General features: G+C 40.1%; 2 protein-coding genes across 7 annotated transcripts; one reads left to right on the top strand and one right to left on the bottom strand.

The window, feature by feature from the left end:
* The first annotated feature begins 1,169 nt into the window (after positions 1-1,169).
* Positions 1,170-14,070, top strand: LOC120721792 (butyrophilin subfamily 2 member A1-like). Of its 6 annotated transcripts, none has more exons than XM_040012344.1 (10): positions 1,170-1,366; positions 1,543-1,608; positions 1,858-2,220; positions 2,322-2,615; positions 2,721-2,813; positions 2,941-2,976; positions 3,077-3,091; positions 3,840-3,863; positions 3,975-4,007; positions 11,561-14,070. In XM_040012344.1, exons 1-10 carry the CDS (start codon positions 1,363-1,365, stop codon positions 12,175-12,177), a joined length of 1,545 nt encoding a protein of 514 aa, XP_039868278.1. In that variant the 5' UTR covers positions 1,170-1,362; the 3' UTR covers positions 12,178-14,070. The 6 variants fall into 6 exon arrangements, with proteins under 6 accessions (XP_039868278.1, XP_039868276.1, XP_039868279.1 ...); XM_040012342.1 differs by having other exon boundaries at positions 3,972-4,007; XM_040012345.1 differs by lacking the exon at positions 11,561-14,070 and adding an exon at positions 4,103-6,506 and having other exon boundaries at positions 1,173-1,366.
* Positions 13,814-26,201, bottom strand: LOC120721790. The gene is made up of 8 exons (XM_040012336.1): positions 25,953-26,201; positions 21,450-21,559; positions 20,803-20,887; positions 19,748-19,943; positions 18,275-19,344; positions 17,350-18,149; positions 15,529-15,735; positions 13,814-15,434 (listed from the first exon to the last, which is right to left on the bottom strand). The coding sequence occupies exons 1-8, from the start codon at positions 26,093-26,095 to the stop codon at positions 15,190-15,192; spliced, it is 2,856 nt and encodes a 951-aa protein (XP_039868270.1). The 5' UTR covers positions 26,096-26,201; the 3' UTR covers positions 13,814-15,189.
* Between the last annotated feature and the right edge of the window lie 639 nt (positions 26,202-26,840).

Genomic DNA, 26,840 nt, shown 5'->3' with positions numbered 1-26,840 from the left:
ACTGATTTAAATATCAATGATGAATGTCATTATCTTGCTAACAGAGTTAGCTTATGAAAACCTCCCCAGTGCCGATAAATATTACACCGCAGTAATTAAGTAATAAACAACAAAACAGTTTTTAACTACTGACGTCTGTTTTTAGTTTAAAAAAAAAATTTATATATATTTTTTTTTGCAAAAAATACATTTTTCGGACTAATTAACACAAACTTTCTCTTTTATAATTAGAGGACCATCTGGGGACTGATCAGAATCTTTTCCTGTAATTTTACACATTTGTTTCTTAAAATTTAACAGTCAGATTCAAACTGAAAGTTTTTTCCATTTACTATAGCAGTTTCTCTATCTCATGGAAAATCTAGTACATAATGCTGGAACTGCACTTCTTTTTCTCATATTGTGATAAGTTTCAGTCATCGGCGTAACTTTGTGCTGAACATTGGGGGTGTCAAGATCTCTGTCTAAATAAATAAATAAATATATCTGGGTAAATTTCCAGATGATTAAACATGCAACTAATTTGCTGGTAATAACCTGAAACGAGTAAAGAAAATCAACAGTCTATTTATGCAAGGTCATTTATAATTTTATTGTGGGGGTTATATTGGTTGGGTCTAATTATTGGGGGGGGGAGGGGTGTCATAACCCCCCTGGAAATTACGCCCCTAGTTTGAGTGGTCTATCATTGCCGATATCATTACAATACTGATACTTTTAGCTAATAAACACCAGCTTATGTAGGGGAGATCCGTGTGTCATAATAACTTATGAGATGAATGATCAATTTGCAAACTCTGATTTTTCATTTTAATCACCACTAAATCACTGTGAGTTTTATTTTCCACAATAATTAGACACACAACAAAACACACCTTTCAGCTTTTCATTAATTTTGAAACTGGGACTTTTATAAATAAAACAGACAAAACGTTCAGACATTTTTATTTTTTCTTTTCAAATAAATAAATAAATAAATAAATAAATATCTGACACAATTCAGAGGGCTACATATACCGAACAGAGGATAGAAACAAAGTATCAATCCTATCTCGCTGGTAGGCTTCTGACACCAATACCAGCTGCGATGGGCTCAGACGGGAGATGTTGTACTTACAGACGCACTGAAATCGCTACAATAAAATATTGTTTTCAGAGTTCCTCCCTCTCAGACGAAAATGAAAGTGAAAGCACTGACTAGAAAGCAGCACGCTATCGAGCTCGGGGAAGAAACTGCAGAAAAAGAAAAGACAAAGTGGACTCCTTGGGTTGTTGTTTTATCTCGTCCCACTGCGGTCAAGTGATTCCCTCACTATCTCACACTATGTGACAGCGATTTCTCAGTGGAGCTACAAAAACACGATGTGTAGGTCGACAATGATCACTTGTCTTGTTGTTTAGCAGCATGGTAATTGTCAACTAACCCTTGCCTCTTTCTGCCATCAACATCAAACTTTGGTTTCTTAAGCGTTGCTGGATTTGAGTTATGGTGAAGAAATTACAACGTCCCCTTACAATTTTCCGTCACCTCCCTTTTTACAGATCGACGACGGGTGCCAGGTTTGAGTCTCCTGACGCTGTTTATATCTTCCTGGACTGCTGCTCCCAGTAAGTCTCACACACATTCATTCTGCTATTTATCATCAATCTCACTGTTTCATTCTGCTTGTACCTTTAATGTTTCTGATTTCTTCACATTCAGCCACATGTTGTTATTACTTCTTTCGCTAAACCTCAAAACTTTGCTGATACCAAAAATTGACTTAGTTATAATAAGATTTATCTTTCTGTGTTTAACCATCTTTTCCACTCTGCCAGTGTAAAAGATAAATGATGTCAGTGTTATTTATCTTACAGCTTCAACCAACTTGGTGGTTACCACCACGTCTGCTGTCACTGGGACTCGTGGCCGGGAGGTCACATTGCCGTGCTGGCTCAGTCCACAGCAAAATGCAGAGGAGCTGGAGGTACGCTGGTACCGTACTAATCGCTTTGACAGCCCGGTAATGCACTACCAGTCAAAAAAGTTCAAATATCAAGAAGCTTCCTACGTTGGCCGAGTCTCATTTGGACTCAAGGATGCAGCGTCAGGCGGGCTGAATTCAGGCGATGTGAGCCTGAAGCTGCTGAACGTCACAACTGAGGATACAGGAGATTACATTTGTTTGGTCAGCAGCAACCAGGGTTATGACAGATCACCTGTTAATCTATTCGTGACAGGTGAGTGACGTAGGGGTGGAAATGTATATGATGTTTAAAGCTGTGCTCTAAACCATCGCATTAAAATGTTCTTCATCTTCCTCCTCGGACACTTTACCTAGCTTCGGGAAGTCCTCCTTTTCTATCAGTAGCGTGGGGAGAAGATGACAAGGTGAACGTGAGCTGTGAATCTGAAGGCTGGTATCCACAGCCTGTGCTGCGCTGGTCAGACAAGAAGCAGGATGTGAAACCTCAAAGTCTGGTGTACAGAAATCTGTCTTCTGGACTTTTTTTAGTCCACAGTTGGCTTCTTCTTTCCTCCACCTCTGAGCCTTACTGCTCAGTGGGTCTCTCTGATAAAGAGGTAAAGGAGGCCAAAGTGAGCCTGGGACCTCTTTGTAAGACTCTTGAACCTGGTAAAGAGACTTTTTGTGTGTGTGTAATAGTTATATTATGTTTATTTGTTTTTCATTGTAAATAAAGTAAAAGCTGAAATACAAGATTTCTTGCTTTTTGTTTAGAGTCCTCGCCAGGTGGGTGGGTGGCCTTTGCACTTCTTCTTGTAGCCACATTAGTGTTGGCTGCATTGGGAGTGATGTACTACAGAAAGAAAGGTACCGAATACATACACAATACATTTATATAATATCTTTAAATATATAACACTTTAAAGTTATCACTGTCATAAGAAAGTGTTCACTGTCTGAAATTAAATCCTGATATGTTTGTTTTGTGTTTCAGTGAGGAACGCCCAATTAGGAAGAGACCAAATGGATGGTAAGAAAGAGCACACGACAAGTTCAAATTAATGCTCTCAGTTATATAAATATGTGTCCGGGCGGAAAATGAATCCTGACATGAATATTTTGTGTTTCAGGGAACGGCTTAAGTGGTAAGAACGTCACACTGAACAAATCATTTTTCACATCAGCTGTGGTTTTGTTATATGTGTAATAACAGAATAAAAGAATGATGCATTTGCTTGAAGATGGGGCAAAGTCAGCCTCTGACACAACCTGGATCCTACTTCTCTCTGTGATTTGTTATCCCCATGCTGGTGTTGTGCTTACATCATCATCATAATGTCGGTCCAGGATCAATATCGCAAGTCTCCAATCATATTGTCTGAGCACTTCGTTAGTATTAGCCAAGAAGTTAGCTGATGCTTTAAAAAAAACTGTCACTAGGAAACCAACAGGAGTAGCCTAAATTTGGCTAACATCAAAGCTAACCTGATAATATATTTGTTATACTGAAAAAAATAATAAATAAAACACTCAAAATCATGTCTTTCAGAACAGAGTTTTATCTAAGCAAAGACAGTTTATTCTTTTCCCCCCACACAACAAAAACTGACATCACAACATTGTGATTGGTTGGTTGCAATCTTGATCCTGGACCTACAGTTTTATGATGATGCAGGAACAACACCAACATGGAGATATCACATACACCTCCTACATTGCAAAAGTTATAGGATTGCAGTATCCCACACTGACCCATCAGTATCACTGTGGAAAGCTACACAAGACATTCTTTAATCATTTGCACAGTGTTGACATGACAAAGAAATCTGATTCAAATGATTCTTTCATTAAAACGAAAAATATGGATAAACTATTTGTTGTATTTCTCTACAGAGACTGATAAACTTTTAGCAGGAGGTAAGACGTTACTAAAGCTGTCCTTGTTCTTAGAATCACGGTGACTCATGAAGGTTATGTCATTAGGACATAATATTATAAACACATGTATTCTCTATTTCCCCACAGAAGATGGACGTCTTTCAGAAGCTAGAAATCATTATGGTAATAACTTCATTCATTTTGTTGACAATCTCACATTTTCACAGTTTTTTCTCTTTCATGACTTTTGTCACTCTTTCTGATTCAATTTTCAACAGTAAATGTTAAACTTGAGGACAGAAACAACCCATACCTCATTGTTAAAGGCAACAAAGTGAGAGACACCCACCCAGATGATCTTCCTGGAAAGTCTTTTCCTGATGGAGACATGGTTACCTGTGTCACAGCTATCAAAGGAACATCTGGCTTCTCTTCTGGAAAACACTACTGGGAGGTTTCTATGAGGAGAATTAACACAGACATCAAACAGTCCTGGTGGGTAGGAGTTACAAGTGCAGCTGAAATCCCCAGTAATTCATCCACATCTTTTCCAAACACATCTAATGGTTTCTGGTTTCTGTCTTCGTCTCCCAAAAGAGCAAATAGTTTTCAGTTTAGCACACAACCTGAGATTTCAATACCTTTCCATTCAAGACCAGAGACGGTCGGTGTGTATTTGGATCGTGACAGTGGTGAGCTTTCATTTTATAATGTAGAAGAGAAAACACTAATTGGATCTTTCACGGCTACATTCAAAGGTGACATCTTTCCATTATTTAACCCTGGAAAATGTGACACATTACCTATGGTGGTAGTACACAGGGAAGTACAGAGTCAAACAGGTGATCAAGGAAACTGTGCAGAATCAGTTGAGAACAAGACTGAAACTTAATATTGTAAGTAAGGAAAACTGTACAAGCTGAAACATTTTCTTTGTTTTTATGTGAAAAGTATCGAATGACCTCACATTACTTTTATACTGACTTACTGAGACCTTTAAATCCATCAATTCTGTCTCATGTTCAGGTTATTTATACCGTTTAAAAATTTGGAGGTCATATTAACTCAAACTCCATGGCTGCAGCATCATTTTATGTAAATACAATTGAAACTATGAATTTCTTGCTTATGGTTAAAAAGTTAATTAATGTCTCTATTAAGTCTTAGGGCAGGCAAACAACTAAGAAAACCTTTATGCTTTTAACATATTTGATTCCAAGTGGAAGCAAAATGTGGTAAAGAACATGTGTGCTGCTGTGGAGGCTTTTCTTGATTTTATTCAAAGGTGTCTTTTCTTCCTCACTTCATCGACAAAATTCTCTTGGGTCTTTCTCTGTTCCTCTTACCTGGCAGTTCCATCTTAAAGCTCCTTTGTCCACTATATATGTAATGCAGACACTAAAGCAGTTATGCCAGGATGCCTTACTAAGGAGGATGGTTCTTTAGATACAAGGGGGAGCAAGAGAGTCCGAAACCCAGGGCACAATGATAATGCAGGTCCGATCAAAAACTGTTTATTCCCAGGCCAGGGAGCACTAATTAAAAAGAAAACGAAAACATTTTTTTTCTTAAAGTAAACAATAAAATGTTATCGATATACTAAAATCCCCCGGGAATAAACAAACCCTCTCTGCATGCACTAAAATCCCACCCGGTTCCGCGATGTAACGTCTGACAACCCAGGACGAATGTTTGATAGGTGTTCATGAGCTGGACAGACAGTCCTCTTGCGGAGCGGGGTCCACACCAGTCTTGTCCCAGGCCTGACGGGGAGGAGCTTCTATCCCCCTCTATCTTGTCCCTTCACTGGGTCCATCACGCATTCTGCACTGGCGTCCGTCGCTCTATACCACCGTGGCTCCCCTCACGTCATCACCCTGTAAATAAACAAATAGGGGCCAGAACAGTCGTCCCGGAAGCGGACCTGGCTTATAGCCATGGCAACCCTCTCCCAAACCGACTGCACCTGGTGAACGACAGTGGAGACACTACTCACCAATGCAGGCAGAGGTATACCTCTGCCCTGCTGCCGATCACACACATTGTCTCCCACTGTTGCCGTTCCTGCTGTCGGGACTGGGCCGCCACGTAAAACTGATTTAAATATCAATGATGAATGTCATTATTTTGCTAACAGAGTCACACATAGCCTGCTCAGGCTTCGGGAACTCTCCCTGTTGATATCACCCCCTGTGTAAACTCTGCCACAGTCAATAAAAAAGTTAAACTTTTAAACTGTCTGATTTGAGTTTGCTTCAAAGTCTGTTTCACATTGTCTTCTTTTCAGCATCTGGCAGTATTTGCATTTTCTGTAAGTATTTCTATCTTATATTCATTTCTGCTTCTACCCCAACTGTATTTTAGATGCAAAATATATATTCCCAGACAGCACCAATCAAATATTCTACTAATATCCCAGCTGTAATTTGAGACTCACCAAACCAAAGGTGCAAATAAATGGCACTAAACTGCGAACAATCACAGCTAATTTATAAAACACTGCCTGGAATCAGTGCTGCATGTCACCTGTGACAGGTTGAAAGATCATTTACATCAGAAAGCCTCGAAGGCTGGGCAGAGTAATTAAAACATGGGTGTCAAACATAAGGCCCAGGGCCAGAATCGGCCAGGCAAAGACTCCAATCTACCTCATTGGATGACTTTAAACTTTTTACTTTTAAATGTATTTTAATAAATCTCACAGTCTTTTGAGCTGATAAAAGTAATTAAGTAATAAACAACAAAACTGTTTTTTTTAACAACTTTCTGCAGAAATGTCTGTTTTTGGGTTTTGTTTATTTATTTATATTAATTAACACAAACGTATAATTAGAGGACAGTCTGTGGAGCGAGCTACCAGAATCTTTTCCTGTAATTTTACACATTTATTTCTTAAAATTTAAGACCAAAGAGTCAAACTCAAAGATTTTTCATTTATTTCAGCAGCATTTCTGTCTCATGGAAAATCTAGTACATACGGTTGGAACCGCATTCCTTTTTCTTATATTACGATGTGCTTCAGTGGTCTATCATTGCCGATACCAATAACGATACTGATACGTTTAGCTAATGAACACCAGTTTATGTATGGGAGATCCGTGTGTTATAATAACTTATGAGATGAATCATCAATTTTCAAACTCCGAACACATTCAAACGACTACAAATTTTTTTTATTTTTCGACAACAATTATTTAACACAACAAAACACACCTTTCAGCTAATTCCTTGATTTCGAAACTGAGACTTTTGGAGACCTGGAATCTAAATGTCTGTCTCTGAAACACTGTCCGTGAACTTCTGCTGTTTAAATGTGCTATAGGCTATAAATAAAACAGACAAAACGTTCAGACATTTTGACTTTTTAATAAAAAAAAAGAAACAACAAAGAAAAGCCCAACATTTATTTGACAAAATTCAGAGGGCTACATACCGAACAGAGGATAGAAACAATGTATGGATCCTATATCGCTGGTTTTGCAAGACCTGTCAGCAGTCTGGAGTTGCTTCACACTGAAAGCATTTGGAGCCTCGCTACATGCTGCCAAACCGGCATTTAATCTCCGAGCAACCTATCCCAGAAATGTGAAGCAAGTGTGCAAGTTCATCTCTGAATGTTTTTAAAGCATTCCTACATTAAGCTTTACAGCCGATATATGCAGCTCAGAGGTCTGTGCGTTGTCATTATTAAATCTGACCGTTCAATGGATAGACTCAAGTCTTTCTTTGGAAAAATCAGTGTTGGAGACGAAACCGTTTCCTGTTTTAAAAACAGGAACTATGAAAAATAAGTTTTTTATACTTGTGTTAAGCTGTGTGTAGAAATTACACAAAATTCAGTCTCAGGTTAAATGTGATAGAAACAGCTTCCATCTTGATAAAGTATGAGTGTCATGAAGCCATGTTTGCATTTATTTGCACTGCTTTCCAGTCTGGGTGTCAATTTATGTTCAGCTTTAAGTATAAAAGGGTCCATTCTACAAAGTGTTGTTATTGTTTTTTAAGTTGTTGAATATAAACATTATTTTTGTGCTGATACTGCACTTCTTTTTTTTTTCCAGAGCCAAAGAGTTTTTTAAATATGCATAGAATTGCATTTTGAATTACTTTTTGAATATTTCTTAAAATACTTAAGTTCTACCAAAAGTTGAAATAAAAAGAACAGTATTGGTGAACTTTAAATGTTTTGGGTGCAATGTATTTTTGCATACGGGTATAATAGAATAGCTTTGGAGTTTTGTTTTTTTAAAACTTGAGTATGTACTTATACAAAATGCAACAAGACATAAAAAACTGTTTTATTGATTATAAAATACACTATATCAGATTCATATCAGTATCGGCAGATATCCAAATTTATGATATCGGTATCGCACATAAAAAGTGGTATGAGCCACTTTAGTCTGTACGTAGCTACATCTGTATGAGGGCACAGAGCTGCACACCATCGACCCAGTCTGCGGCTCTTTTTCAAAGTCTGCAGTCATTCGTAGCGATGCATGAAACAAAATCACGTGGCCGATACAAACTACGGTGACCGTTAAGTTACATACGGGCAACCTACGTTGAGCGTGTCACGTGAAACAAACGCAAACGGAGAGTAGCGTTACACTGAAGTCGAAAACATTTTAGATTCACATTAAGTCTTTTTAAAAAAAATCATAGCGATTGTAATCATCACTGTATGTGTGGCGATGTTCGCGCAAAGTTTCGCTGAGATTGGCCCAAACGGGAGACGTTGTACTTACAGACATCCTGAGATCGATATAATAAAAGTTGTTTCAGAGTTCAAATCCTCGTCTCTCCGCCCTCTCCGATGAAAATGAAAGTGAAAGTAAGAGTAATGCAAGCAGCAAGCTATCGAGGTCAGCGGAGAAACTGCAGAGAAAGAAAGGACTACCCGGACTGCTGGATTTCACGTTTTCTCGTCCCTCCCTTTAAGCTGCACATCTCTGACTGTGTGACAGAGATTTCTCGGTGGAGCTACAGAAACACGATGGGTAGGTCGATACTGATCACTTGTTTTGTCGTTTAGCAGCATGCTAATCGTGAACTAGCCCTCGGCCCTTTTTTTCTGCCGTCAACATTAAACGCTTGTTTTCTTAAGCGTTACTAGATTTGAGTTATGGGGAGGGAATTACAACGTCTCCTTACAATTTTCCGTCACCTCCCTTTTTACAGATCGACGGGTGACAGGTCTGTGTCTCCTGATGCTGTTTATATCTTCCTGCACTGCTGCTCCCAGTAAGTCTCTGATTAGTAGCACACAAACACACACACACACACACACAATCTCAGTGTCTGATTCTGCTCATACCTTTAATGTTTCTGATTTTTTCAAGTTTAGCCACATGTTATTGTTACTTCTCTTGCTAAACCTGGAAACTTGATTGACTTCGTTATAATAAGATTTATCTTTCTGTGTTTAACCATCTTTTCCACTCTGCCAGTGTAAAAGATAAATGATGCCAGCGTTATTTATCTTACAGCTTCAACCAACTTTGTGGTTACCACCACGTCTCCTGTCACTGTGACTCGTGGCCATCAGGTCACATTGCCGTGCTGGCTCAGTCCACAGCAAAATGCAGAGGACCTGGAGGTACGCTGGTACCGTACTAATCGCTTTGACAGCCCGGTAATGCACTACCAGTCAAAAAAGTTCAAATATGAAGAACCTGCCTACGTTGGCCGAGTCTCATTTGGACTCAAGGATGCAGCGTCAGGCGGGCTGAAATCAGGCGATGTGAGCCTGAAGCTGCTGAACGTCACAACTGAGGATACAGGAGATTTTTTTTGTTATGTCAGCAGCAGCCAGGGTTATGACAGTGCACCTGTTAATCTATTCGTGACAGGTGAGTGACTTAGGGGTGGAAATGTATATGATGTTTAAAGCTTTGCTCTAAACCGTCGCATTAAAATGTTCTTCATCTTCCTCCTCGGACACTTTACCTAGCTTCGGGAAGTCCTCCTTTTCTATCAGTAGTGTGGGGAGAAGATGACAAGGTGAATGTGAGCTGTGAATCTGAAGGCTGGTATCCACAGCCTGTGCTGCGCTGGTCAGACAAGAAGCAGGATGTGGAACCTCAAAGTCTGGTGTACAGAAATCTGTCTTCTGGACTTTTTTTAGTCCACAGTTGGCTTCTTCTTTCCTCCACCTCTGAGCCTTCCTGCTCAGTGGGTCTCTCTGATAAAGAGGTAAAGGAGGCCAAAGTCAGCCTGGGAACTCTTCATAAGACTGTTGAACCTGGTAAAGAGACTTTTTGTGTGTGTGTGATAGTTATATTATGTTTATTTGTTTTTGATTGTAAATACAGTAAAAGCTGAAATACAAGATTTCTTGCTTTTTGTTTAGAGTCCTCGCCAGGTGGGTGGGTGGCCTTTGCACTGCTTCTTGTAGCTGCATTAGCGTTGGCTGCATTGGGAGTGATGTACTACAGAAAGAAAGGTACCGAATACATACACAATATATTTATATAATATCTTTAAATATATAACACTTTAAAGTTATCACTGTCATAAGAAAGTGTTCACTGTCTGAAATTAAATCCTGATATGTTTGTTTTGTGTTTCAGTGAGGAACGCCCAATTAGGAAGAGACCAAATGGATGGTAAGAAAGAGCACACGACAAGTTCAAATTAATGCTCTCAGTTATATAAATATGTGTCCGGGCGGAAAATGAATCCTGACATGAATATTTTGTGTTTCAGGGAACGGCTTAAGTGGTAAGAACGTCACACTGAACAAATCATTTTTCACATCAGCTGTGGTTTTGTTATATGTGTAATAACGGCATAAAAGAATGATGCATTTGCTCGAAGATGGAGCAAAGTCAGCCTCTGACACAACCTGGATCCTACTTTTCCACATGATTTGTTATCCCCATGCTGGTGTTGTGCTTACATCATCATCATAATATCGGTCCAGGATCAATATCGCAAGTCTCCAATCATATTGTCTGAGCACTTCGTTAGTATTAGCCAAGAAGTTAGCTGATGCTTTAAAAAAAACTGTCACTAGGAAACCAACAGGAGTAGCCTAAATTTGGCTAACATCAAAGCTAACCTGACAAGTTAGCTTTTTTATACTGAAAAAAATAATAAGTAAAACACTTAAAATACTTATCATGTCTTTCAGAAGAGAGTTTTATCTAAGCAAAGACAGTTTATTCTTTTCCCCCCACACAACAAAAATGGACATCACAACATTGTGATTGGTTGGTTGCAGTCTTGATCCTGGACCTACAGTTTTATGATGATGCAGGAACAACACCAACATGGAGATATCACATACACCTCCTACATTGCAAAAGTTATAGGATTGCAGTATCCCACACTGACCCATCAGTATCACTGTGGAAAGCTACACAAGACATTCTGTAATCATTTGCACAGTGTTGACATGACAAAGAAATCTGATTCAAATGATTCTTCCATTAAAAAAAATACTGATAAACTATTTGTTGTATTTCTCTACAGAGACTGAAAAACTTTTAGCAGAAGGTAAGACGTTACTAAAGCAGTCCTTGTTCTTAGAATCACTGTGACACATGAAGGTTATGTCATTAGGACATAATATAATAAACACATGTATTCTCCATTTCCCCACAGAAGATGAACGTCTTTCAGAAGCTAGAAATCATTATGGTAATAACTTCATTCATTTTGTTGACAATCTCACATTTTCACAGTTTTTTCTCTTTCATGACTTTTGTCACTCTTTCTGATTCAATTTTCAACAGTAAATGTTAAACTTGAGGACAGAAACAACCCATACCTCAAGGTTGCAGGCAACAAAGTGAGAGACACCCACCCAAAGGATCTTTCTGGAAAGTCTTTTCCTGATGGAGACATGGTTACCTGTGTCACAGCTATCAAAGGAACATCTGGCTTCTCTTCTGGAAAACACTACTGGGAGGTTTCTATGTGGAGAATTAACACAGAGATCAAACAGTCCTGGTGGGTAGGAGTTACAAGTGCAGCTGAAATCCCCAGTAATTCATCCACATCTTTTCCAAACACATCGAATGGTTTCTGGTTTCTGTCTTCATCTCCCAAAAGAGCAAATAGTTTTCAGTTTAGCACACAACCTGAGATTTCAATACCTTTCCATTCAAGACCAGAGACGGTCGGTGTGTATTTGGATCATGACAGTGGTGAGCTTTCATTTTATAATGTAGAAGAGAAAACACTAATTGGATCTTTCACGGCTACATTCAAAGGTGACATCTTTCCATTATTTAACCCTGGGAAAGGTGACACATCAGTTATGGAGGTAGTACACAGGGAAGTACAGAGTCAAACAGGTGATGAAGGAAACTGTGCAGAATCAGTTGAGAACAAGACTGAAACTTAATATTGTAAGTAAGGAAAACTGTACAAGCTGAAACATTTTCTTTGTTTTTATGGGAAAAGTAACGAATGACCTCACATTACTTTTATACTGACTTACTGAGACCTTTAAATCCATCAATTCTGTCTCATGTTCAGGTTATTTATACCGTTTAAAAATTTGGAGGTCATATTAACTCAAACTCCATGGCTGCAGCATCATTTTATGTAAATATAATTGAAACTATGAATTTCTTGCTCATGGTTAAAAAAGTTAAATAATATCTCTATTAAAATTTAGGCAGGCAAACAAGAAAGAAAACCTTTATACCTTTAACACATTCGATTCCAAGTGGAGGCAAAATACGATAAACAAAACACGTGCTGCTGTGGAGGTTTAATCATCAAATTTTCTAGCTGACATAAACCTGAATGAAGAGACATAAATGTGTGCAATTTATTTTTCATTTTTAATCTGAAATAATCATGAAGAGAAGTCCAAAAAGTCAATCAAACATTAAGCAAGTACGAATAAAATAAAGTTAAATGCAAGAATTAAGAGCAAGATTACAAAAATATATAAAAATGTGAGTCAAAAATAAAAAATAATGATCTGAAAGATAAAAGTAATAAATTCATGCACACTAATACAAAGAAAAATTAAATGAGGTGAGTAAACCAGATAACGTGAGCGTTATAGCTGGTTTGTAGTTCACATGCCTGTCAGATATTGTTGAGCCAGGTTACTTAGGCCCTGATAAATTGGCATAATATTTTACAATCAGGTGTAAAGTTTAGAGGAATGACCTTTGTACCTGTGTTACAGGCGCATTTATACACCTTTTTTTTGTAAACTAAAACAATGGTTGCTCTAAAATTCTATACACAGGTAATGGACTATTTCTGTTAGCAGTGTGTTACTGTGCTTCTGCCAGTGGTAAAGAGGGCAAACTTTCTTATCATCATCCTGGGAATAAAAGCTCCTTACCTTTGTGATATTCCCTAAATGATAAAATCCTGGAATGTGAGGTCACTGCCTTGCATCTCCAACTTGTGTGAAACAACAGTTAATGTGCGTAATGATGACGATAGTGCCATAAATTATGATTCTTGATAAGCTAACACAAATACCACAGGGTTAGCTTATCAACAACTGATCATTGATAGTTTATCACTGTTACAAACCAAAAATACGACAAAATAGTAAAATACTACCAAAAATATTAATACAAACAGAGAACAGTACACATCCAGCCATCAGTATCTGACAGTGTTTCAGTGATGCAAGGATTACTGTGGTTGTTGATAAAGCTGACCCTGTGGTAACACAGAGCACAATAATTGATCCTGGAGAATACCACAGATCTGTACATAGTAGTTAGTATCACTCAGTACCTTCTTCTTATACCCAAGTGTGTAGGATACTGTGATTGCAGCAGTGTCTGTGGCTTGGTTAGTTTTACAGTTGTTCTCAAACCCCTCTCGTCTTAATGTGGAACCAATGTTGGATGTTGCGTGTTTTACTTTGTATACGGAGTGTGTTTGTATGCCAATAACACCATCTTGTTTTATTTATACTGTGATTAGGACATGTGTTGCTTGTGCAGTAGCTATAAGATTTGTTAGCATCACATGACCATTTTTAAGTTTTTTTTGGTGTGGGGGTGAGGGTGTACTGATGTGTTACATCACTTTCCATTTTAAATTTTGTGATTGGTCACTACTGTAGTGGTCTTTGTATTGTTGTCAAATTTTGATGGTATGCATATGTAAATAGAATAGCCTTTCAAATACTCTGAATTAAGCATTACAGTAATTAGCATGCATTTTGAATACTAATCAGAAAGCAGTGTACCTGACAACATGCTGTTTGTGTACTGCAAAGCTCTGATATTTTTCGTTGTGTTTGTAAAACAATGTAAAAGATTGATGTGAATTTTGTTTGATAATGTTGACATTTTGCAGAACTGCCTTTTTTCTTTAAATAAACAAAATCGATACAGGATGAGAAAATTTGTCATTTCATTTTTCTTGTCTTCAGCTTACACAAACCAGTTTACGAAAACACAGCAAAATGTCATACACTTTAATAAGTACAGATAGTATTTACAGTATGTACACAATAACACAATACTTTGTAATCACTACTGCATACTTTGATAGATTAGTAAGTATTTACATTGTGAATAAGACCATATGTTGATTTTGAAATACAATTATTTTTTTTAAATTATGTTACGCAATAAATTCAGGCGTGCCTTGATACATACTAGTTTGACTATGATCATGGTACAGAGGTTGCAAAAAACACTTCACAGGTGCATCATGGTCCGAGATTTTGAAGAATACTTTAATACACTCTTCATGTGGGAGCCATGAGTTGGGAGAACAACGTCAGTCAGTATCAAACACAAACTATACAGTTTCATACATTTTTTTCACATGACATGTAGTCTAGTTATAAAGATCAGAACCACTGGTTTCTTCTTCCAAAGCTTTACACATTCAATGTTTGGTCTTCAGCCTTCAGTGGAAAGAAATGCTGGACCAAGGACTAACTGCTGTAGTCACAGACCTTTGTTGCTTGTTTCTTCTCTCTCTCCTTTACACTCACTTGCCACTGTTTTCTAGTAAAGCAAAATGACATAAAAAAATAATAATAAAATAATACAAAAAAAATCATTCGTTGTGTTTCAATGCATATTCACACAAAAGTACATTTTTGTACAACCGCTTGAAAAGACATTTTAAAAAAAGAGACACCGGGCATCCGCAACACCGAGTACACTCATCATCCTTAACTGGAGTAACCCATCTGTCTTCTTAGCTTACTCATTGTTATTACACTACTCCCATATGACCAGAGACGGGGAATGCAGCTATACTTCAGAGTACGGCACCCATGTAAAAAATAAAATAAAAATAAAGGGGAAAGAGAAACTGCGTCCCATCGTGATCTAGAGTTTTTCCTCTTCATTGTGATTGCTGGTGGTTTTTACATTATGATATCTGTCCTGTGCCGCGTCTGCGCTCGACCCTAGCAGACTGCAGCCGCGCTCTCCCTCCTCCCCTGCTTCTTCAGCAGCTGGATGCGGTTGTGGACGTAGAACTTGATCGCCCTCCAGTCTCGCTGGTTGCTCACCAACAGAGGGCAGAGTTCGAGGCATCGTTCGCAGTCCGCCTTCGCGGGGACGCGCAGTTCCATGAGGTTTCTCTTCAGGTGAGTCTCCACTGCTACACGCTCGGCTTCTGACCAGGGACGCTTCAGGACGCCGCGCTTCCCTGTGTGACCGAGGCAGAGGAGTGACACGGTTTAATGACTGAAGTATTAACACAGATGTTTGTGAGGTCACGCACTAATGATGACAGATTTTACCTGATTTAGGTGGAATGTTTCTTCTCTTATGGGCATTAGCTAAAGACGGGCTGACGACAGGTGATGGAACGGGCGCCTTTTTCTTCCGCGGAGGTCGGCCCGGTCCCTTCTTTTTCACCGTGACCTCTGTCTTCTCTTTAATTTCCTCTTTCACTTCCTCTGCCTCAGAATCTTCTGAGAAGGAATCTGCCGAGTTGCCAGACATGACTGCATGAAAAGAGATCAAACAAACAGAGGTTAGTTATCCAAACGTACTAGCAAAGCAAAACTGTTCAACCACACGGTTAATGTTACTTCAAATGTTAATAAATAAGTTCAAAGTTGTAAAATGTTCTTCTCAGACAAAATGATGAAGTTTTTTCTCGAGGGCTTAAAACGAGTCTTGGATTTGTAAACTTCCTCTCATGGGTGTGTTGCAGTTTAAACTGGAGACTACAGTATTTAAATGTTGCATGAAAATAACTCTGAATACATTTTAAAAATGAAATTTCAGTAACTACTTTGCATTTTTAGAACTACAATTTACATTATTCAAGTTTTTAAAATGAGCCAGCCAGCAGGTGTTTGGTTTAGCATAACATAGCATAATGACTGGCTAATCGTTTTCCCTGTTGATTTTATGCAAAGCAAAGCTAACCAGCAGCTGGCTGATGCTCATTTTTTTAAAGATGAGCCGGAGTTCCATTGATACTCTTATTTTATTCAATGAGCACACTACATTTCCCTGAGTCACTCAAACACACTCACAAATCTTTACCCTTATTTAAAAAACAACCTCCCCTCCCCTGCCAAGTTTCATATTAATCTCTAGTGCCATCTAGCTGCACTAGTTTGTTTTAAATCCATGAAAGCTGCACTCTTACGGTGAAATTAGGGTTCACTGAACTTTCTAAAAAAATTTAAAAAAAGAAAAGAAAAAAAAAAAGACATGTTGCAAGTCAGGAAAAACGCCCTGCTAGGATAATCCCAATCTTTCTGGAAATATTCTGTAGTCTATATTAGACTAATTTATACTCCTCAGACATTACTGTTCAGGCCACACGTGGCACTCATGTTTCTTTTCTCATTTAATCATTATTTGTAAAAACAGGACTAAACTATCCCATGGATATCACATTAACAAGCTGAACTGCTTTCACTGATATCTGTGCATAATAAAACCTACTGCTACCATCTTCTATTTTACTGGAAGTCATTCATGTGGCTGAAACGGTTTCCATTAAAGTGAACAACTATGACAGTGCTGAAAGTTTTAATAAGAGGACAGCAGACTGATCCATGGTATTGGCATCGTACTGATACTAGGATGATAGAATCAAAGTTTTGCTCCTATCTTATATGTTCAGTATGTAACCCTCTGAATTGTGTGGAAATGAAAACATTAAACAATAGAAGTTGACCCAAAGCGCTGCAGAGACATTCCAGGTCTCCAAAAAAAATACAATTTCAACATACATGAAAAGCTGAAAGGTGAGCTTTATCGTGTTAACTAATTATTGTGGAAAATTAGAAGACCATGATTTAGTGCTCATTAAAATGTGTTCGGAATTTGCAAACTGATGATGATTCATGTCATAATCATGAAACACTGATCTGCCATTCACAAGCTGCCTTTATAGAGTACAAGTATCAGTAATACTGGTACTGTATCGGATCGATACTAGAAGCTGTAGTATCGCATAAGGCTAGTTTTAATAGGGAGAAACAGAAATTCATGCATTAAATAGCCGTTGATGGGCAAACACTCCTCAAACACTCAATCATTTCTACTGAATAGAAAAAAAATTAAGTAAAAAAAAAAAAAAAAAAGTGTTTCCTTACCGTCCAACTCAAGGCAGATGTGCTGCAGGCTCATCCCTCTGAAAAGCACTCCCTCCCTCTCTCCATAGAGAACGACTCGACCCACACGACCCATCAGCGCTGGGTCTCGTATGATAGTGGAGCAGTTCTGGGTCACGTGGTACTCGTGCTCCAGGAAGTCCTCCAGCCGTTTGATGGCTCCTCCCTGCGTGTCACCCTCCTCCAGCAGTAGCAGCTGGGTAAGGATGGCAACCTGTCGCCGCACTCGTGTTGCCGTTAATGCTCCGGGGTTTTTAGCACCACTGGCTCGAGCCAGGTTTCTCAGGAGGTCTGTGCCACGGAGTGGGGTAGCAGGGGAGTGGTAGGGCCGGGAGAAGACGTAGGGGCTCTCTGGGTCCACCCCTACGTTGGGGCTGGTTCGAAGAAGCAGGTCGAGGCAGGATTCGCAGTGTGGCGGGAGAATTAGTGGCTGAATGCGCCCTCGCTTGCCTAAGACACCAGCCCGTGGGAGATGACACAAGACCTGGCGCTCAAAGGGGGACAGGAAAGCTTCCATGCCAGAAGGGGAGCTGTTGCTGGCGTTGGGCTGAGGGGTGATGCGGTTACGGTAGTCCTGGATAGTGAGCTTGGCCACCTCGCATTCTCGGTGGCGATTGTAGAGGATGAGCAGAGAGAGGCTGGAGTGGCAGAGCAGGCGCCAGGCCTCGGCAGAGTGAGGAGAACGAGTCAAAGAAAGGAAGGAGGAGTGCTGCTGACGACGGAGATACAGGACCAGGCAAGAAAGGGAGGAGAGTAGTGGAGACATGTGATGTCTGTGTGTGCTGGAAAGGGAAGAAAGAGAAACATGCTTTTAAATTAACAGTTGAATCTCAACCAACTTTCAAAAAACCTCAAACATAAAAACACAGATACAGCAGAGCAGAAAAAAGACAATAATTCACCGCACCTTACAATCTCTCCATTCTTCTCTTCAGGTGCATCGTCCTCCCCTTCCGCGCTCAGCTCCAGCTCTTCATCTGGATCGATGTCTGGGTCCGGTGTAGGAGGTGGAACTAACTCCTCTTGATTTCTTGGACTCTCCACTTCGACTTTTTGCTGCTCTTCCTGCTTTTCTTTCTTCATCCTCCGGCCCCTTCTGGGGGTAGACAGTGGCGGAGGTGACGGACTCTTTACCCGGGGCACCATCGGGGGTGCTGGGGGTTTTGTAGCGGGCAGTGGTAAGCTGGGTGCTTTCTTAGCAGCTGCAGGCTGAGCCGAAGCATTTGGTGAAAGCGAAAGGGAGAACGAGACGGCGCCTGTGCTCGAACGGGTGGCAGGTGATTCCCTCTCCCTGGGGAAGAGAGATGGGGGAGTTGGGTTGGAGGAGGACGACTGAGGGACTGCGAAGGAATGACTGTGAGTAGCAGAGGTGGAGGATGAAGAGGGGTGGGGTTGCGAGGCGCTGCCATTTGAAGAGCTGTGCGTGTGGAGGTGAGCCAGCTCCATGGCTGTTCTGACTTCCGGTTGGTTGGCGTGGTGCTTCTCCAGGTGGCGTGCCAGGGATCGGTAGTGCCGGCCGCAGTACGGGCAGTGCTGCCGCCGGCTCACCGTGGGACTACTAGAACTGCCGATGTTTATGTTGATGTTATTGTTTATGTTAGTGGTTGGGGGTGTCAGAGAACTGACTGCGGGCTGGGATCTAGGTGGGGGTGCAACAGGTGTCGGGCGGGAGAAGGAGGAGCAGGGGCGCCCAGGTCCTCTGGAAGAAGTGGGCGCATTATTCTTCTTCTTCGAATTGACCGCCGCAGGCAACTTGCGTTTCTTGCGGCGCCGAAGCATTCGACCCCTTATCTCTTCCATTTCCTCTTCTTCATCATCGTCGTCGTCGTCATCATCTTCCTCCTCTTCATCCTCCTCCCGGTCTGAGTCACTGGGTTCAGAGTGGGTGAGTGGGGAGGAAGAGGGCGATAATGACCACGAGGGGGTAAGGTAATCAGAAACAGAGAGCGATAGTGGGTGGGGGCCAGCCTCTTCCTCCTAAATGGACAGATTAAAAAAAATAAAAGATGTATTTTTTTTTTAGTTCACAGGCAAAAAACAAAAAGTCCTCATGTGTGTCTCTCAATCGTTTCAAACTTCATTCTGCCTGCAGTGCCCATTTGAAAGTCTCCTGGATCCTACTGAGGACACAGAGTCACGTTTATGAACGGGAAAATAATTCCCCACACAGCTACCATCTGTAGCTTTTAGCATTAGGGCTTAAAGCTTGATTATGCATTGGTGGACTGTCACCTCATAGCAACAGGGGTCTATGACACAGAACAATTGTAAGGAAAACTCTTGGAAGGCTCCATTCGCTGTTGAGCTTTTATCTTTTCATGCCAGAGACAAATACAGAATAACGCCAAACATGTCACGTTTCCATCAGTCGGTAACTCACCATTGCATTCTCGCCCCAGTCCGTTAGGCTGTAGTCCACTGTGATCTCCTCCCCTTTGGCGATGTCTCGGATCGCTATGACAACTAATCGCACCTGGGTTCCGCAGTGGACTTCTCGAATCCGGCAGTTTGGCGGAGGGTGGAAGAGCACGGGTCCTCGAACACCACTTCCCCCCTCCTCCCCCAACTCTGGCACACTAGAAAACATGACGTCAAACTTGATTTAAACATGTAGTTTACTGATACAATTCAACTTGATCACAACAACAATAACCTTCGATTCTGTCATCCTCATACACAAGTGGTCCACATAAAGGCTTCAACAAATCAAAACAATTCAACAAGTCTTAGCCATTATTCCAGTTAATCAACCGAAAGTGTTTTACAAGAAGGCCACAATAAAACCAGCCTGCATCAACATGAATATGGTATCTGCTGGGAGTGTGGTGCACTAATAAAATCAGTCACATGTTCATGCTAAAGCCAGTTTAGTTATTTTTTCTCTGCAGTTATATTTATACAGGTACACTGCTTGCTTCACAGGCCTGACCATGACTATCATTCAGTGGGAAATTTCAAAAAAAGCAAAACGCATGGATGCACATAAAAACTTACAAATCATCAACCTCGCAGTTTGTTTTTTTTGGTGTAAAATCACCATCTGAATGGCCTAACCAACTTAGCAATTTCCTTTCATATAATGAAACTTTCCTTTACAGTTGAACCAGAAAGTTGCAGCTCTCTGCTTCTTTTCCATTTCAGTGACTTTCTGAAGCCTCTGTACCCCTACGTGGCTCCACGTCTTTACATGTGTGTGGTTTCAAAATGACAATGAAAAGCACATATGAATGTTCTGAGGTCGATGAATGTACGAGCCTTGCTTTTTCGTCAGCGAAAAAACAAACTCAATTTAGCACCTCTCTTGAAACTTTCTGCCTACAGAATTAACTTTCCTTTTCTGTGACACTGCGCTAGCTTGCAGGTGTGGCTAGCTCCACACGAGTCTTTTTTCCCCCTCAAAGATCATCTGAGCAAAGTGGTGAGGGTCCTACTTACCAGAGCTGAGTGGGGTCAGGCAAGTAGTAGGGACTCCCTGGTGGAGGGAGGCGGTCTTCTGCACCCTCGGGGTACTGGCCATCACCTGGGACAGAGTAAACGTTTTAAAGAGGACCCATTATGCTTCTCCATATTCCTTTTCCCATATATACACAATGTTAAAATGGTGAATTCGTTTATTAAGCATGGCAAGTTTCAAAACTTCAGGTCTGCATGAGCTCAGAACGACCCTGAAGCTTGTTTTTTTTATGCTTGGCTCTGTATGCCGTTAAAGGCTATCCATAACAAGGTCCTCTCAGCTACATAGCTTTGGTTGTGGATACAGAATCCCCACCCACTTGCTGCTAAAAATCGAGGGACATCCAATCAGCAAGAAAAGAAAAAAGAAAGTAGCAGTAAATGGAGGTTGCCTTTAAAGTAAAAGAAAACAGATTGAAACAAGCTGTTATATACTGGGTCATCTCTAACAGAGTCCAAGAAAACAAATTTGAGTTGGTAATTAGCATAATAGCTCCACTTTAAATCTCACACTTGTTATCACTTCACAGCTTTGGAAAGTAACATTTTCTTTCTCTCACCTAGGTATCAGTGGACAAAAACACATCAACACCAGGTGGCAAACACATTGTGCGAGTCTTTACATTTACCGGGGCTGTAGCTGTGCTCTGACATGCTCTCCTCCTCTTCATCTTCTGTCACATATGCTCGGTCACACACCTTTACAGGTGTTCCCTTCCTTTTCCTCCCACACACACGGCTGTAGAAACAAAGTCAGGTCTTCATTTAGAAAACAAACAAACAAACAAAAAAAACCCAGCACACTCACATAAAGACTTTGTATAAACACGGGAATGGATCGCAGAGCAAACAAAGTGATCATGTGTACCTGCAGCAAAGCAATACAGGTGTATGCTCACGTGGATGACCTACTTAACTGGTCACGGTGGTAAAAAGTGGTAAGAAAATCATTTTAAACTTGTGACTTTAAATTTTTTTTTGGGATATATGATGAAGACTAGAGCAGGATCTAGAAACTTCAGTGTTGGGTTGATCTATTAAAAATGAATTCTGTGACTTTATGCATTTACTACACTGCACATCTACATCAGTGCACCACCTGCTAGTGGGAGAGCAAACAAGGAAAGAAGGAAGCTAACAGGAAACAGTCTGCTGCTGGTGCAGCCAACAGCATTTGTAACTTAACCACAAATTGTGGCTGAGCGAGCTGGCACGACTGATGTCAACACTTTCCCTGTCAGCACCTCTCTTTCTCTCGCGCTCTGACTCGCTGTCACTCTCGTTATGTTGATGCAACATCTGTGTGGAATTTTTTCTTTTATATTGCATTTACTGTAACTTAATATTTAGTTGTCAACTCAACTTCATGTTAATATATCTCAGCTCTACTCTACATATGTGTGTGTGAGAGAGCAGGTGCACTCACAGTGTCAGCAGGGAAAAGAGTAAACTAGTCTGACTTTAAGTGGCAAGAGGATGTGGTAAAATTGTTACGGCTGAGCTGAAATGAGACCAGTTCTAATAAATTAGGTTGATAATAAAAATAAAATGTGTGCTTTCGATAATTCTTTTACTAACAAATATTCAATTTTCTACATTTTGTTTTATAAAGTTAGGAATGCGGTGTTTAAGTCAAGCCTGATGTCATCACATACATTAAAATATCCCCAGTCTCCTCAATGAGGAATATATTGTACTAGCTCAACACTGGTACTGAATCAGTAGTCCGTCTCATCAAATGCCCAAAGTTTAGATATTGTGATCTAACAAATGCTTTAAAAACACAAATACATACAAGTATCACAGAAAATTGTACTAAACCCTACCAAACATATTTAAATTTGTTTGGCATGACTAGCATTGAATTTTGAGATTGACGTAGTTTAAAAAACAACAAAAACAACCAAACAAACTCTAATATAGTACAACACCATGATTGAACAGCTTAAAGAACCACCTCAGCTTGAAGGAATTGTGTTCTCCATGATTTTATCAGGAATTTTGGTCCAGCCTTCTTTACAGCGTCGCTTCAGTTCATTGTGGTTTGGAGGCATTTGTTTATGCTCAGGTCTCGCTTCAGTATTTCAGTTTTGTTGAGGTCTGGACTCTGACTGGGTCATCGCAGCACCTCAATTCTTTTGTTTTTCAGTCATTCTGTAGTAGATTTGCTGCTGTGATTGAGATCACTGTCCTGCTGCTCGACCCAGTTTCTGCCGAGCTTTAGCTGTCAGACAGATAGCCTCACATCTGACTAAAGAATACTTTGGTATACAGAGAGCTCATGGTTAACTCAATGACTACAAGCTGTTCAGTTATGTGGCTGCACAGAAAACCCAAATCATCACCCCTCCACCACTCTGCTGACAGCTGGTAAGAGGTCATGTGCACTTTGGTCTAAACTAGCCAAAGGATATTGCTCCAGAAGTCTTATGGTTTGCTCAGATGTAACTTTGTAAACATGTTCCTTTTAGAAAACAGACTTCCTCCTGGCAACCTTTTCCAACAAGCCATACTTATTCAGTTTTTTCTAATTGCTCACTGTCATGAACTTTAATATTTAACATGCTAACTGAGGCCTGTAGATCAAGGATGTCAAACGTTAAAGCCCAGGGCCAGAACTGACCAGACTCCAATCTGGCCCACTGGAACGCTTTAGAAAATGTGAAGGAGTGCTTAGATTTTGACCTTTTAGCTGTAATGTTTAATCTTTTTTCAGCTTTTCCTATTGATAAAGTCTCCACCGCCATCATCATTCATACTACACCAAGGTGGTTAAGTCATAGATAAACAACTAAATGACAGAAGTTCCTGTTTCTCCGCTATCTACTACAGATTAAATAAAACAGGTCTACTACTTCTATTTCAGTTATAGACGGGCTTTGGTTAAAAAGAAAAAAAATAATAATCAAACACTATGTTGTATAGATTCAAGACACCCGGGGCAGTGAGCTACCAGAACCTTTTCTGTCATTTTATACAATTATCATGCAGAGAGAGAAAAAAAAAAAAAGAGCCATTCTGTTGGTCTATATCTTTTGACTTATTTGAGCTACCCTGAAAAGTTCTGCTGTGCTCAAATGAGGACATCCTGGCCTTTCCAATGATATCTCATGTGTTCGGGTGGCCTCTTAACTTCAGATAGGCAGGACTTCCCAAAAAGAGTTAAACTATAAGATACTTGCATCCTCGGTTCTCAGGAGGCGTGGAAGGCGTAAAGGTGTACTTGTTTTTAACAGGACAACATATATGTTCAGTAACGTTTGTACTGACTGCTGTCTTTATAAATAACACTACTATATAATTAGTGATTTGCTAAAGAAATCTTTAATGTATTTCACAAACATTAGAAACTTATAACCTCTTATATCAACAGAGTTCACCTATGGAGAACCTGTTCACTTCCGATGAACCCAGTTACATTGACTCTCTGACTTCAATTCACCTACATGGTGAAAAAAATACAATTATTTACACACACAATAATATTTGCAGATGGATATAACACTGACTATATGTCTGAACGTTAATCAAAAACTATGAATGTTATTCTTTTTTATTATTATTTCTTTTCTTACAGGAAAGGTTACTTTGCCTTTAAAATGCTGGCAGCCTGGTAAAGTGTGTTGATTGTTTGGATAAAGACTAATCGATTGTGAAAGATAAACACAATTTGCAATCATTGGGAGTGTGACTACAGAAATTACCATGCACATTAGAAGTTTAAATACCCAGCTTGCTGTGGTGGTGGACCGTAACTATTATTTTGTGGCTGCTGCTAGTTTGTGTGAAATCAAAATGGCAATGCCCTTACACTGAAAACTAACAGATTTTTTAAAAATCACATCGTGAACATTAGATTACATTGTAGGTCTACAGCTTCAGAGGGCTCAACTCATTCTGCACAATTTTGCCAGCACCCTCAATGAAACAGGAAGTCCTGACGGTGGTAGTTGTCGCCCATTTAGAAATTATCTGACCCCTCTGGACTCTGCACCACCATCTGCTCAGCACTGATGTGAACATGTGCTGCAGATGGTGCCAAGAGTATTAAAACAAAAAACAACCCCCCCACACACACACGTAAAAAAGCATGGCGTCAAAGCTGCTGGAGACCAATTCCAAACTACTTCCCAGAGAATCTCTTGCATTATGTCCATATAAGTTTAATATAAGACAACATATAAGCTTCATAAGGACATATTTGTGTTTAAGTTATTGTTCTACAAACAAATAGATCATTGCATTCAACAGAAAAATAATCTCATGCAGTCTACTCAAATACTACTGGATTTACATCATGTGGCTCACTAATAAAAATGCAGAGAAGAGGTGATCACTGGAGAGGATTAACAAACCCTGATCTACTGCACAGCTATTGTGAGGCTTAACACTACACTTATTAATCAAAAATGGCCCCACCCCTTTAAGCAATCACGTCAGTCTGTAAAAAGGAAATGACCAAAAAAAAGAAAAAAAAAGAAGCATGATTAGCAAAACACTGCGTGCCTAATTCACTGAGCACGGTGACAGTTAAGTGTTTTTGGGGGCATTTTGGTCGCGGTCAGCAACTTTGTTTACTTACGCCACACAAGCCACGAGTCATGATCTACACCAGCTGAGCACTCGAGAAGTGCTGAGAGCTGAACGACATTGTCATTGAATAATACGTTCAGTCTAAGAAATCATATGACTGAGGTTACCGAGGAGAGGGAGAGATATAACTGACAGTCTGGGTTACACAGCTGACGGCTCCTGTTGAGGACATGCTAACATTAATGCTAAACCACGGCTAGCCCCGTTAGCTTCCAACGGCTAACGCTGGTACTTCTGTCCCGTCAAAATCTCAAAAAATAAAAGGATGGCGCTTAAATGCACAGCGGGTTGGATGGGGGAGAGATGCACCTTCGCCGGGCACACCAGCTGCAACCCGCAGATGAACGAAAATCACTTTCCATTCCCCGTTTTCTGCAATATTACGCTGAAATCATGCACGCGAAAAAAGGGCTTCTAATGGTAACTAAAGAGACGCGCACGGCGCGTGCGTCTACGGCGTTGCATTTTGCTCACAAATCTCCGCTGAGAAAAAAGGATCGCTCGCGGCCACAAACCGGAGGCTCGCCGGTCTCACTCACCCCCGTGGAGGCGGCGGTTTGCTTCCATCCCCGTCGCTGTCGAGGGTCGGTGGCTCCCGGTAGTCAAAAGGCGACCGAACATTCTCCGCCATTAGAACTGCCTTCCCTACCTCTCGCGCTCCGGTAGATTGCACAACGCGCATGTGCACAACATCCTTTGGGGTTCTATTGGTAAAATGGGGTGCACTCACCTCTATGAGCGAGAAGCTAGTTTAATTTTATTGACGCGTTATTTATGTATATGTTTACTTCATATGGCGACAGTTTAACTTTCAAAGACCTAAAACAGAAATAAAGACTAGCAGCAGACACGAGTGAAATACAACTAATATAACTATAACTGCTAAATACACGTATCCAAGTGCGTTTAAATTTCGTATACCTCACGATAACACAGAAGAGCATTTTAAAGTCTAGGCTGTTTTACAGCTTTAGTCATTACGTCTCAGATTACAGTCTTTCATACCCTCAATCCCAGTGAAAACCTCCTAAATGTTAGTGTATAATATACAGAATGATTATACGTTGATAAAATTGCCCTAACTTTTGAGCTGAAAAGCAAAATAAACATTTTTAATTACCATCTGCAAAATGGACTATCACAAAGATGAAAACAGGTTTTCTGAGTGCACGAAAAGCTGTTTTTTTTTTTAGAGATAAGGGGGGTTGGCTGGTGATGTTCTTGTTTGCTCAATGACAATACATATACATAACACATTTTTACAAAAATGAAAGACTTACTTGTTTCCCCTGCTAGTGAACGTTTAATATGTTTAATACGCCACTTAAATGATTACAATACTTTGAAACTCATTTTCTCACTCAAAAACTAACAATTTCAGAAAATTTCAAAAAACAGATATGAAACATAAAGTACACGTTACATAA

This window comes from Simochromis diagramma, unplaced genomic scaffold, assembly GCF_900408965.1.
Source record: "Simochromis diagramma unplaced genomic scaffold, fSimDia1.1 OVJJ01000604.1, whole genome shotgun sequence".
Lineage (NCBI taxonomy): Eukaryota > Metazoa > Chordata > Actinopteri > Cichliformes > Cichlidae > Simochromis > Simochromis diagramma.
Note: the sequence above shows the minus strand (reverse complement) of the source record. Positions and strands in the feature narration are given on the sequence as shown.